Source organism: Tetrao urogallus, assembly GCF_951394365.1.
Source record: "Tetrao urogallus genome assembly, chromosome: 4".
Classification (NCBI taxonomy): Eukaryota; Metazoa; Chordata; class Aves; order Galliformes; family Phasianidae; genus Tetrao; species Tetrao urogallus.
Window position 1 is genome coordinate 59,427,236 of NC_136817.1, and position 14,851 is coordinate 59,442,086.

The window sequence follows — 14,851 nt, forward strand, 5'->3', positions numbered from 1 at the left end:
AGTAGTGCCTTTTCTCTCTGGCCTTACTGTCCTGCTATCCACTGCTCAATATCGACTTCACTCCCTTTGTTACCTATGACTGCAAGCAACGAGGAGAGAAACACTGCAGGGTGCACTAATCTCCTCAATCTCTCACTCTTTGTCAGACTGCTTATCAGATTCTAATACACCAACTCAAACTGAAGCACTTGACAAAGCAGAGAGCACAGGAGAACCTGTCTGGAGAACCATATTCCCAAGAGGAAAGAAAGAAAGGAATCATGACAGTATTTCTCTTGCTCCTGTGGTTAGCATATTTCTATATTTCCCTCTACAAAACAATATAGAATGCTATTTAGTTCAAAAACATCTGACAACATCCCTTTAGCCCTCTTAACACCTTTTTAAGGTAGGTAATTCTATCCATATTAGTGATGCATAAGCAGCAGCACAGAGAGGTTAAATGGCTTGCTCAAGGTCAGGGTGCTAGAAATAGAGCCTGCTTGCTTCCATCTGTCATCTGCTCTGAGCACGAGACCTTGCTCCTTTCCTGAAAGTATTTTCCCCATAGGAAATATTTATGATATATAAACAGTTCTTTGTGTCATTATATTTTGATTTCCTGAAGTCTCACTACTAAGAAAGTGAAGTGTGCGGTTTTGTCAATTCCTAGATCATTCCCAAGGCTTCATTTTGTGTTGCATAGCCTGAGAAAAGGCAAGGTAGTAGCATTCCACTTGAAAACTAGGAAAAGTAATGTTAGGTAGGACAGCACAGCACAGCAAGAAAGGGCATAGGAAGAATAAGCATTCCCAGCAATACTCACAAATGCTTAAGGAAAAGTAATACTGGAGGAGTTCTACAGTTATTTCTGGTATATTTTATCAGGATAGTTTCATGCACAGACAGACCAGCTCTTACCATTCTAGATGTACTAACAACAATTTAATGCATTTTAGAATTTATAAACAACAACAGCAAAACAAAAAAACATGACACGTCTAAATACTACAATTCCTTTCCTAAGTCCTCATTTACGTAGCACTTGATTTCCCTGACTGGTAGAACACTAGGTAAATTAAAAGAGAACTCTATTTAAAATCAAAAGAAAAAAAAATATTTTACCAAATCTGTTCAAACATGAAAATTGAATGACTGTTCTTTTCCTACCATGTATGCCTGGTCCAGCGCTTGTTTTCTGTAGTCGAGTTCTTCCTCTAAATAACCCTTCTGTTTACTGAACAGGTCCTAAGAAACAATAAAAGCAAGGAAGTGTTTGTACTTTATCTTAATTCATGAAGAATCATAAATGCCATCATTTTCATGTAAACTCTCCGCTTGAAAGTAAAAGAAAAGCCGTAGTCAGTGACAACATTCATCAGAAGGATATTTGGATATCAAGTTTACAACAGAGGCACTTAAAATATGTGCGTGCTATCAACAAGTTGTACCCAATAGTACAGACCTCTACATCAGCGTACAACGCTTCCTTGATCTGTTGCAACCAAAGGTAGGGAGGTGGATGCAAATGTGCATGCATGGATCCAGTGTCAATTATGTGCAACAAATAGGTCAAGGAAGGGGTGGTGATAACAGCAGTGAGGGCACTTGAGTGGTTTTCTGAAAATATCCAGTATGACCCTCAAGGAAATCATGAGACAACCCAAAATCTGTGTTGTTTAGCCTCTTCCAGGAAGAATATCAGAAGGTGCAGGGCCAGAGCTAGATCTTGCAGCAATAATGCATGACACGTTAATGAAACAGGAATACAAATTCAGTTTTCAGCTTGTAGAGGTGGGAAGCCAATTCAAAATGGGTAATGTGATGCCCAGAGAGATTAAGTGACTATAGCTGCAGAGCTGAAGATGTTTTTGACATGCCAAGGATTTGTATATATTTAAAATCAAATGAACTAACTTCCACAGAATTAATAGCTTATAGCTGATATTTCAGTGAAACTCAGAATCTGAGAGTATGATTTTGTGAACATTTAAACAGTTTGAAGAATAGCCAAACTACAAGAAAAACATGCCTCTAGAGTGCTTCAGTGATAGTAAGTAGAACATAAAATAGTAGATTTTACTAATTTTCCTCTCTAGGTAGAAAGCAAAGGCCTTTTGATCAAATTTAGTATCATAAAGTTTGATTCTACTCAACAAACACTTGCAATCCATGCAGACATACATATAGCATGTAATACATAGAATAAATCACAATTTGTTTATACAGGAATCTTAATATGTTTGTTCTAGCTTTTATTAGTATATAAAGCAAACGTCTCCAGTCTTGTTACATCTATCAATTTATTTTAGTACTACGACCATTTCCAAATATAACAGAAGGACTTGCTTGCAAACTATATATATGTTGACAATACAAAAAAATATTGAGGATTATCCCCAAGTAAACTACTTGGTCAAATTTTACCTTCAAACATTTAAAAACTGTTGGAATTGCACATGACATGCGTATGCCAGTGTAAAATTTGCATAGCTGTGAACAATACTGATGGCAAACTCTCACTGCAAACATCTGGTTTAAAAGAAATCTTTCCTGATCCACAAATTAATGCTTGACAGGATCTGTGATCCGTCTAGAAAGACAGGGGTCTCTTGCAGGTGCTGCAGAACCTGTTTTCCAGCCTCTCACGGACATAATTCTGAAGAATGTAATATGGTATTAGATACTATATCGAATCCCAGCTCAACTGCTCAGGTGACATTATTTTCTTACATAGCTTATGGCAACAGCTTCATGGCTGTTGTAGAGTATGTACTGTGTAAAGCAAAGTAAAGTACAGGCCTGGTCTGAAGCTGCTTACAAGTGGCTCACAGTAGAGTCAACTGACTTGCCCAAGACTACAGAGAAAATCAAGCTACCAGTAGATCCCAGAATAGCAGCACAGCTGCTCTGGGTCATATTACCTCTTCAAAAGCCATTGTAAAAGATAGCCAAGAAAGCAAGAGAGAGAGACCAAGAGTGAGATCTTGAATACTTTACATGAGCTCCAAGGACTTCTGGACCAGTGGCACGATAGAATATTATTTCTAAACTCATTTCACAATTCAGTTTTTAGAGACCATCAGTAATTAAGACTTTCAGATTGCTATTTTAACAATTAGAGAGCAACATCTAAAAGCAATACAGACATTAAATGGGAAGATAAACTAAGTTAGAAAGAAATTGTCATTTTCCAATTCCTTATTTATAAAGAAACCTAATATTTCTGGGCACTTTGCCTCTCTAAAACTTTCCCATTTTTCCATAATGAATTAAAAATACAAATGCTAAATGTGGGAAGGATACTTATAATCAAATAAAGCCAACATGATAGGCTATGCTCAACACAGTCTGAGCACTTCTCTTTTTGTACACTTCTTCAGTGGCTCTGGGTAAATCACTTAACCTCTCTGCCTCTGTTTCCTATTCTCTAAGATGCATGTAATGTTGATTACTATCTACCTGGAAAAGATGGTGAGGATTAAATTGTTTTTGTAAAGCTATTTGAAGATGAAAAGCACAGCAGGCATGGCAAACCAATAAAAAGAAGCAAATATTTCAAAACTCTTTGCTTAACATGTGAAAAGGTAAGGTTGTCAATCTAGAGTAAAAGAAGGCCTTTACAATTTGTCCAGAGACTGAAGATCAGAGAGCAAAGAAATATTCTTGACAATTCTTCTAGCATGATTAAAAAGATGTTATTGCCAGACAAATTAATGCAAAGAGAAAGCACAATTTCACACTGTTCAGTTAATCTGCTCTGTAAGGTTATACCTTTGTGTACTATTTTGTGTCTATTTTAGTATTTTTGCTCCAGACTGCCTTTGACACTTCCATCCCGCTCCAAAGAATACAAGCAAGAAACAGTTCTGGATACCTCTTGCAAATTCTACCATGAAACAATCTCAGTAAAGCAGAGAAAGGCAGCAAAGCAACCTGTGGTGAAGCTTAAAACTTGCTTTTGAAATGAGTTTAACCAAATGAATTACATTTTTGGTGTTCCTTCCTTACCTTCTCATTCTCCAGGTCTAACATCTTCTGTGTCAGCGCAGCTTCTGTTCCCTCTATCTGTTTTAACCACTGCATGAACACAGCAATATAAAAAGGAGAAAATGGGAAGTGAAAAAACAGAGCTTTTGAAAAATTTGCACCAAACATTCTCCAAGTTTGTTCCCAAAGTTCCCAGGCATACACTTCAGACATATTAATCTATTCACTTGAAGTAATGCATGACTAAGCAGGTTGTGAAAGCAAGCAGAATGGAAGGCTGTAGAAACATAGTCAAAAGTAATGTGGAGATTATTTTCTAACAACTAGAGACTCCTTCCTCCTGTAAAATTCAACATTGACTTTGGTGAACAATGTAAAATCAACCTGATTTTTCCCAGCTTAATATATCAGTGCTTGTTGTCTTGATTTGTAAAAACATTATGATGGCATTAGCTCTGCACTTTCCCAGAAGACAATACAAACAAAAGACAAAGTGGCAAGCTTGAGCCTTTATTTTGCAGTTGATACTTTACTGATAATAGGTACACTTCTAAAACATCAGTAATGTAGAAGAAATGATAAAATGGAAACACAGAAGTTAACATTGTTGCTCTCACAAAACTCTTATTGTGGGGATAAGCAAAAAAAAAAAAAAAAAAAAAAAAAAGAGGATGAAGAATTTTACATATCGTAAAAGCTAAGTGCAGATACAGAAGATACTTGCTTAATTACTTAATTAACAATCATCAGGACTATATTATATTCAGAATTTATTAGAATGAGTAGGAATGCTCTGTGTGTATTCATTTATTTTCTTTTTTATTGGTCTACAATAAGGATCAATGTTTTCAGAGAGCACAGTTTAGATTAATGCTTCTTTTCCAAGGGCCAGTTCCAATTAAGTCCAACCACAGCTTTGCCACTGATGATGAATAATTATGACTTTACTAGATTGCTCCTATTTAGTTTAATTCTTTGAATAAGGATTACACATCAACTTTTTAAATTTAGGATTTTGCTTTACAAATAAGCAAAATGTGAGTTAATGAATTGATGCTTTTGGATCTTCCACTATTCAAGAGTTTGATGGATAAAAAAATGAGTCTTGTTTTACCTACTTAGTATGTTTGTCTTAGAATACAAAGCTGAAAGAAATGACCAGGAACCTCATATTCAGTTCTCATCATAATCTTTGTGTTCTTCACTTTGAAGGTGATGGACGGAAGATATTGCTAAACAAAACTGCACCACTGATAAAGGATTCTGCAAGACAGTGAGCATTTGGAACCCTTGAAATCAATAGAAATTGAACGTACTCATCATCTCTCACAGTAACCCTCAATAGGTGCAAATGAAAGGTTGTTTGCAAGAATTAGAGGTCTAATTTTTTGAACCTATGGGTGACATGCAGAACTAAATTTTGATTCAGTTCTTCTCATGCAAGTCATTCTGGAGCCAAGGGGCACAAAAGGACAAGCAAGTATTTATGAGTCATAATCAGTTGTAGCATTCAAAGCAAGCTCCTGGTAATGTTCCAGCAGTACCCAGAAACCTTCTTTGCTTGATTTCCAAAAAAATTACTACTAATGGCTGAGTATGATAGATTTGATTGAAATAAACATTAAGCGTGAATAACTAGCACACATGAATGTAACTAGCATATCTATGTCTGTAATGCCTTTGCTGTATCAAAGATTTCATTATAAGGTGATTACATATGACAGGTTCTCATAACTAAGGATCTGTCACATAGCAGGACATCTGAGATAGTTACATTACAAGAGAAAAGGCATAGATTTATTTTAGATTTCTTCTAACTTAAATTGTCAATGCATCCAATAGGACTTACATTAAAGCAATAATCTAGTCTTGTTTATCAGATTTTGTATTTTATTTTGCATTTTATCTCCCCCAACGTGTGCTGTAAAACATAGAATTTTAAGAAAATTTGTGGTATTGTGTTTCTTACTTTGAAGACAGCATAGGGCTATTTTCTCCTATTCCTTGTCTTCCTTGTCTTGGTAAATTTTGGATATGGATAGTGCTTTCTTACAGAGTTATTTGATTAGATTGTACCTCAAGTACCCACCAGGAAAAGGACAAAAAGTTTCATGGTTCTCAGAGTATTCTTTTCATTAAACTGCCTGCCAGGTGGTGCTTATTAGGTTACTGTGATGCTCTGAATTAAACTATAGAAAAGTCCAAAGATGAACAATTTTTATTTCATTCATTTAATGTAGTTTATTTGCCTAGGAAACATAAAATGAAAGACTCCAACTTTCTGAATGAGTGTTGAGTTTCTATAAAAATTGGATTCTATGGTAAAATGACCATAAAAATCCTTTAATGCAAACTAGGAAATGGCCATATAAACCCCACAAATGAACAAAACCAACCAAACAAAAACAAAGCAAAAAAACTTCACTATTTTACTTGAAATGAAATTTAAGCACAACTTTTATCGCCATTAATTTTGTATTTCTATTAATTTGAAGAATTACTTCTGCTTACAAAACTAATGCTGTGATCTATTGCTACTGGAAATAACTTACAGATAAGAGTGAATTTTCTAAGCTGCACCACTGACACCAGTTAAAAAGTTGACTAATTCGAGTGACAGTTTTTATGCAAGGACTTATTTAATTAAGTAATGATAAGTCAGTCCCACCCCTAAAGGCTGGCCATATCTTATCTTTCCTAATCAGCCTTCTCCTGCCTACTGAATTTAAAGGACAGTGAACATTATCTCATGCTTTTCATGCTATAGTACAGTCAAAAGCTCTTTTAGCCGTCCTCCTCATTATTATTTTTTTGCTTATACTAATTAGTCACTTAAGTTAATAAATATTAAATTGCTTTATTTAGATTACCTAAGTTGAGATACTAAGATAAATAGATTAATAAAATAATGTCAGTTAAAGCAATGATAACTTATTCAACAAAATGCTTGGATTTCAATTTTAAACTTTTGTTTATGAATTTTAAAAGCATAGGAAAGATTTCGTAGTTAACTATGAAAGGAAGGGGTGAAGTTCCTTCACTAAAAAAAACAGGAAGGTAAGTTATTCTTAGTTCATTTTAAGTGTCATCATTACTTGTATGTAGATTATGTTCAGTCTGTAACTGGAGAAGTAAATAGTCGTTGAGTGACTTGCACTTTTTTGTTATTTTTGCCCACTATACAGATCAAAGGACCATGGGCTATTCAGGCTTCTCCGTCATGCATAGAAGTGGGCCAAAGTGGACTAATAGTGTGACTTAGAGAGAACATTGCAACAGCCCAGCAGAGTCCCCTAGAGAATGGAGGCTTTTCTCAGAATGAAGCTGCTCTTGTCCAGAGGCTTTTTAGTAACTTATTCTAAGACATACCTCCAGAGAAAGTTTTTATTTTTTAAATTGATCTTATTTGAATGTTAGATTACACCTTAAAACATCACAATCCCAATAAAATCATGTAAGGATGAATATATGCTCCTGTCCAGATCCCTTTAACAGGAAAATCACGCTTCTCTGACAAAGCTACATGAGATCTCAGCAGACATGGTTGGTCTTTTAGGCAGACAAAAATTTTTACTGAGTTCTACCTTTTCACAGAGAGAAAGTACAGTCCCAGCTTGGATTATTGCAACCTGTTCTTCATTTCTCAAATTCTAAAATACAAAAAAATGCATTTTAAATTGGATTGGAAATCCATTCTTCAATACAAGTGATGAATTTTAACTGCAATGTAGAGAATCAAAGTAAACAAGTTACATTTAGTACTTTATAAACACGTTCAGAAAAAGTGTAATGACTGAAAATTTAGAAAAGTGCTTAATCTCTGCTCTAATTCAACATACCATTCAACAGTTCTTTTGCATCTGTTTATTATTTCATGAGAACCAAGTTGTTTTTGTCAAGGATTTTGAATTTTTTTTTCTAGCCATACAAAATAGCAGTTTGCTATATTATATATATAGCTATGCAGCAGTGAAGGTTCCCTCAAGTCCAGTTCAGAGCCATGCCTCTATTCCTTAAAGGCATATAAAAGAGCAACTCCTATAGAAATAGCCACACAATTTGCAGCATAAAAAAATAGATCTGGAACTTAAAATTAGTACAATAAATATGCCAAACTGTTAAAGTTACCTGTAAACATCTCCATGGTTCTTTGTGCCCCAACTGTATAACCAGAAATTTATTTGGTATTTGGCAATGCAGGGGAAGTTATCCTTGCAGTTTTTCCCAGTAAACATCCTCCTGCAGAGGCATCCTCATTGCAGCAGGTACTGCTATTACTACCTAAGAGATACAAATTGGTTCTGGCTTTGACTCCCTTGATTTTCTCCCCTAGGCTGCTTTATGCCTCATTCTTGCACCTACTACAGAGTCCTTTCTTTCAAGTCATTCAGCCATGATCAAATCCTGTCTTGAGGAAATACACTTTAACTTCAATTTATCTGAAATCTTTTGTATAAGTAGTGTCTGATGATTCACATTTTTTATACAAGTAGAGACATATAAAAATCACTCTACATTTTCTTATGTGTTATTCTGTGCAGTGGAAAAAAAACCCAACTGCTTGAAAACAACAATAAAGCTAGTATTACATTTAAAATTAAAAATCATTACCCCATTATCTCCAAGAATATCTAGTTTCTTCATGAGTTCTGATATATTCACATCCTGAAAAAGATGTTCAATACTATTTTTTATAAAGAAGGTGAGAAACAGTTTTACATGCTGCATTTTAGGCACCTTTGCATGCAGAGTCTTGAAATGCCAATAAGTTAAACGTGAGTTTTGCATCGTAACTACAAAAGCGTTACTGATAATTTCAGAAACAAAGTCAAATGTCACTTGAATACAGCAAGCTACCCTGAGATCTGTGCATCCTGCTGATGTACACCAGTGAATGAACAAAAATGATAAACAGGCATGAAGTACCTTTATTTTTCCCCCTCACAGTTTGGTGTGGAGTGTGAAGCACATCAGGCCATAGAAATTAAAGGGACAGTAAAATAATAACTAAGAAGGTATGTTGTTGTTTTTTTCTCTGCTTGAGCAAAACAGAAGAGTTCCAGATCAGCATTTTCATGGCAGAGGGGAATGTGCACAGAGGGCTAAATGTGCTCCTGCAAAAACTGCTAACTCACAACCTCTCTGAGTAGAAAACCATGTTTCTCTGCCAGTCACCCCCGTATCCACAGAGAACAGCAACCAGTCACTGCAACCAAGGCAAACACTTCACTGATACGAAAAAAAGAGGAGGAATACATCCACAGATGATGAGATTTAAAAGTGCCAAGGACCATTCCTAGGCAGCAGAACTCTATTTTCTACTGTAAAAAGTTACTGGAAAGGTTCCTGGAACTGCTTAACCTGTGATAACAACACATACTAGAATGATTTCAAGTTTGGCCCACAGATTATTGTGGAGCAGGGATATTTCCTTTGACTGCTTGTATGCAGTTGTGCTTTTTGAAGGTAAGAAGGCTTGATTGGATGAGTACAGACCAGCTGATGTTAGTCCAAAAATGTTTAATATACACACATAAAAAGACAGCCATTATAATGCTGGCACCCTCAACTTCTCATATTCAGCACTTCTTAGCAGAGATCAGCATTCCCCAATGGCTGTGCCTTGGCTCATTAGTTTCATTACTTACAGCATGTTACATGCTGGTTTCCATCTGTGTGCTATGCAGTTGCATGGTACAAGAAGTCAGGATGAGTGATCTTTCAATTTCTTTGAAGTGAAATTAGCTGTGCTTGCAAAGTACAAAACTATATCAGAATATATTTGCTCACTGTTCTACATCCAATAGACTCCAGTGAGTAAGGTTTAATAAGGAATTGAAAGATTGCCTGAAAATCAGACACAGCTGTGGAAGAGTGTCTGTATAAAATAGAATACTCTGGCTCCAATAAGGAATCATGTATTGCATTTGTCTATCATGGGAAGTACACTTCCTCTCTTGCCATCCACCTCAACACTGCAGCATTGCATCTACATGCCACAGCAGCTACTAAACAGCGCACATCAGTAATTTTAGAATGGAGCAGAGCTTAAAATACTCTTGTATTTGGACTGAATTGAAGTCAAAGCTAATGATTCTGATCAGCAGTGACAATGTTGAACAGAAACTTTAGCTGATCCTTCACTGGTGAGGATTTGGAATTCAGTAAGACATGCCAGTTCTTAGCCCTATTAAACCCAAAATTCTCATTCTAGTTAATTTCCACAAAGAAGCAAAAAAAAATATTTAAAACTCAAATCAGATTTTCTATCACTCTGAAACTGAAAACATTTAAAAGCAAACAATTTAATATGCCCATATGAGTTGACCATCTCTGCTTCCAGGCAAATAAGTTGAAAGAATTGAAAGAAAAAAAAAAAGTAATAAAAATAATAAGAAAGAAAGAAAGAAAAATCTTTCATGCAACAGAAGACAATAGTTAAAAATGAATCCTGTACCAGCTACAGTCAACATGCAAATTAGAATAACAGATACGTTAATAGCAGATCTGGCATCCTCTGGAGGCTCTATTTGAAAGGTGATATGCTTGGTGGCTGGAACACGAAGAACTTTATAATCCCTTCCAACCAAAACTTGTCTGTGACTATATTTTAATTAATGACAGTCAATGTGATTTAGGGACATGACTAGAGTGACTTTTAAATTTTTTTGTAAAGATTCAGTTCCCTGTATATACATACATATATATGTGTGTATGTATATATATATATATATATATGTATATGTATATATATATAAAGAGAGAGAGAGAACTACACAGCCTACACTCTCAGTCGATTTCCTCTACTGATAGTATTATACTTATTAAGGGACTGAACAGAAACCAGCCTTCTGTTAAAGAGCTTGTAAACTGACCAGTCTTCATTTTCATTTACAAAAGCCTTACAAATGACCACAATGTATTCTTATGAAGCCCTTTACCAAGTTGAAAATGTATTTTCTTACTATACTTATTTTTCAGATTTTCTTCCCTACAGCAAGATAATAATAATGGAAAACCAATCATTTGAATATTAAGTTCTTCATTCCGGCTATCCAACAGTTCCTAATGCCCAACATATACCTTTATTCCTTCATGCTGACAGAACAGTTGCAGCGCGCTTCCATTGTTTTCAGGGAAGGTGGTTAAGTGAAGATTAAATGCTGGCGACCTTCGTTCTCTCTCCTGAGGAAAGATTTTATTTAAAAACAAGATGCGTGGTTAACACATATCTCCCATTAAAAAAAAAAAAAAAAAAAAAAAAAAAAAAGACTTGTACATTAAAAACACAGATTTCTTTTCATATTCCAAATTTGTGGAATTTCCTCCTGTGTTCACCATACTTGAAAGACTTTGGGCTTAGCTAAGCACACAAAATAATTTTGAGTTCCAGTTGATTCTATGTACACAAAGAGTTTGCAAAACAAATACCTACACTTCAGTAGAAGAAACTCTTTTATGTCGCCCAAATTATTGACTGGAGCAATTGTAGCTATTGCAATAATTAATTCCAGTTACGGTCTTATATAACTATTGTTCTCTTTCAAGAAAAAAGCGATCATTTAGCAATAAGAAACTGCAGGAAAAAATGTAAACTCTGTCACCAAGTAATATGGTTATGTATTCCGTCTAAAAAAAATTAAAGCTCTATATCTACTCTATTCTACAGTTATCCTTTGGATTAGAACATGTAAAATCCTGTCTTATTCACTGCACAACCCCAGATGTTGCAATATGCCTTTATGCCAAAAGTAAAAAATTATAAATTCTCATCCAACCCATCTACTTGATTTTCATGTTTCTTCAAAATATCAACCTATTATTTCTTCAGAAGACAAAAAGAGAATAAAACAACAAATAAGACCTTACTTAAGTGAAATTTCAAGATATTTCTGGGAATGACTGGAATAAGACTGCAAATCAAGGCACTAGGGTGCACAATGAGCAAGCTCACTATGGCCATGGGAACCCAAGCGAGAAAAACTGGATTTTCTCTCCTAACAAGAAGAGGCATTGCCAACATTGCCTTCAGTTTCAGTTTTAATGAAAGAGAGTTGCTGCAAATTTAGTAAGTTCTGTTCAAGCATTACCTGATTTCTAAACCACAAAGGAGGTGCTTTAATTGGTAATCACAAGTGGGAAGCGCCCATTCACTTAAGCGGTTACAAAGTACAGCAGCTCTTGTTCATTGACTAGTCAAGCTAGGACCAACAATATGGAGGGAAATATATCTCTTCATTTTGTATATTTTTTTCATCGCTTAATCACTATTTTAAATAATTTTTCTATTAGCATTTAAATATTTTCTATTAGCATATTTTCTATTAGAAAAATATTATATTTTTCTATTATATTCTATAATTTTGAAATGGATTTAAGTGACCTAGCTATTCAGAGACAAAACAGAAGCTTAATTCTTTTCCAAATTCAATTACCAATTTAGATTTTTTTTTTTTTAATTAGTGACTTGCTATTACACTAAACTCACCTGGATTTGCTTGTGTTAAATTATGTAGAACTGGTTCTGTTTTCTACATTTATGTGATTTTTATCTGACACGGTTTAGGTGTTCTGAAAAAAATGTTCTGGTTATGAGAAGTGTTCATGACTTTACTAAAGCATTCACGTTGTCAATCACGTTTGTGTCTAAATGCTTGCCCACAAAGGAAAAATGTCATTTACTGCAATCATACAAAAATACTCCCCTTGTTATCCTGTGAAGTAAGTCCTTAAATATTTGGCAGATAATGAAACTAGACCATTTAAACTGAACTACTTTTCAAGTGATTTTTGTATGTGGGAAATACTTTCCTGAAGAATATTTTGAAGCAATTTTCCTTTCAAGGACATTTTTTCAGACTGCTGTACTTCTAAGAACACTTACATTTTAATGAGCAGATTCTAAAGTAACTGAAATTCTGAAAGCTGAATTGTTCAGGATTTTAATCTACAGTTGTTCAGCATTCTAATCTACAGTTGCTTAATAAAATATAAAGAGTATATATTAGAAAGTACTTTTATTTTCCAGAACACGTACTGAAATTCTAATAACGTAAATTCTTAATTTTAAATATAATATACTATGATATATGGTTGATAAAATAAATGATTAAAAATAGATTAAGAAATATCAAAGGTAAAAGAAAAAGAGAAATGTCCACACAACAGGATGACATGACGTTTTCATCTTTATCAGAAAAGTTACACATGCCAAGATTTTTGGTGAAACGTGCTGGGTGATGAAAATTATGGAGAAGTGACTCTGAGAGAGTTCCGGGAGTTTATTCAAGATGGTGTTCAGACGGCTGATGATCTCTGATATTAAACTACATGTTATCAGACAGTATGACTGTGCGACTGCATCTCACACAAGCTGTTTACTCACACTGAATTTTACGTGGGTCTCGTTTAGAAGGCAACAAGGACCATTGATTATCAGAGGCTACGTGTTCAAACTGTTATTCATGAAAATAATTTCACAGTTATTTCACAGAATTTGTTAAAAAAGTTTGCTATGGGCAACTTCCCACTTCCACAAATTGTACTCGTGCCTCACCTCTAACGCTGACTTTCTTAGAGGTTTATTTTCCTTCTTCTGAGTGGTGAAAATTATTTTCATCCCATGAGCATCTTATACCATCAGAAAATATATTTCAGGTAAGAAAAACTACTTAAAAACTACTTTGTTCTTTTGATACCGTTTTACTTCATACTACTGCTGTCAATCTTAAATCAGTGTAATTAAAAGCAATTATACATTGATGTGATGGATGTGTCAGATCTTTAGAATTCACTGCATGCAAGATGTGAGAAGGTGTGTTAATTGAAGCAATGCCAAACGAGGCTGTAGTATACATACTGAGTGATTTCACATGCAGGAAAGGAGTAGTTATGGAAATGAAACAAATAAAAAAGGCAAAATATTGCAAAACAAAATATTTTATTAGATGTAAAACAAACTATATGCAATATATATTAGCTATATTACATCTTTATAAACACGAATGAGTACTCTCTCCAAAACATATTAAGGCAGTGGTATCAATCTCATTATCCCAAGATACAACATTTAAAAAATATATACCTAAGTGACTTCCCTTAAACATGCACCAGACATCAGTAATCTTTACAGGAATTTCAGCTTGGGTTCAAACATAATTTCTGCTCCATTTGAGAGTTTGCAACAGAGAGAATCTCTTACTTCAAGCTCTAGCACTCTGAATTCTAACAGCTCATTCTGGTCTTTTGCATCTTGCATCTCGTTCTTCAGCTGCTGCTCTTCTTGTTCCATTCTGTAAATCTATGAGAAAAACACAACATCTAACATCCTGTAAATAACAGAAAGGGAATTATACTGAGTTATGGGTCAGAGTTTCAGGCAAAACTGTTACTTGAGTTTCTTATTAGATGTTGGACCTTGCCTTGGGCATAAAGAAGAAACATCACATCTGAAAGTATTTGTAAGAACCAGCAGAACAGTAATTTGGAAGCCAGTATGAAAAGCTGTATGAACATTACATCTAAACAAGTGAGGAAATACAAGCTTACTTTTAAAATCAGGTGAATAAAACTGATCAACTTTGGACAGACTGTTCTGCTTATCTTTATGAAAACAACATATAATGGAGAATAATGGAGGGTTTTTTAACGATTATTTTTAATTTTCCAGATTTCTGCTTTGGGACACAAACAGTGATAAAACAGAAATTCAAAATTGACCCTCATTATGTCAACTAATACCTTTGGTCTACTGGCTGGCTTAATTGTGTGGTCTTTTTAGTTAGTGAAACTGGACTGAAGAGGAGCACCTGAATATGATATAGCAGACAGTGATGGTGCAATTACTTAGAATAGCCATGCATGTGTCTGGACAAATCAAGTC

General features: G+C 34.7%; 1 protein-coding gene across 1 annotated transcript in view; it reads right to left on the reverse strand.

The window, feature by feature from the left end:
* Window positions 1-14,851, reverse strand: part of JAKMIP1 (janus kinase and microtubule interacting protein 1) — a gene marked incomplete at both ends in the record, with an annotated part of 67,519 nt that overhangs the window by 16,557 nt on the left and 36,111 nt on the right. Inside the window, 6 exons of the mRNA XM_079535144.1 lie at window positions 1,150-1,227; window positions 3,991-4,059; window positions 7,554-7,619; window positions 8,581-8,634; window positions 11,053-11,154; window positions 14,171-14,269. Coding sequence (XP_079391270.1) covers window positions 1,150-1,227; window positions 3,991-4,059; window positions 7,554-7,619; window positions 8,581-8,634; window positions 11,053-11,154; window positions 14,171-14,269 — 468 coding nt within the window. The remainder of the gene's footprint in view (window positions 1-1,149; window positions 1,228-3,990; window positions 4,060-7,553; window positions 7,620-8,580; window positions 8,635-11,052; window positions 11,155-14,170; window positions 14,270-14,851) is intronic.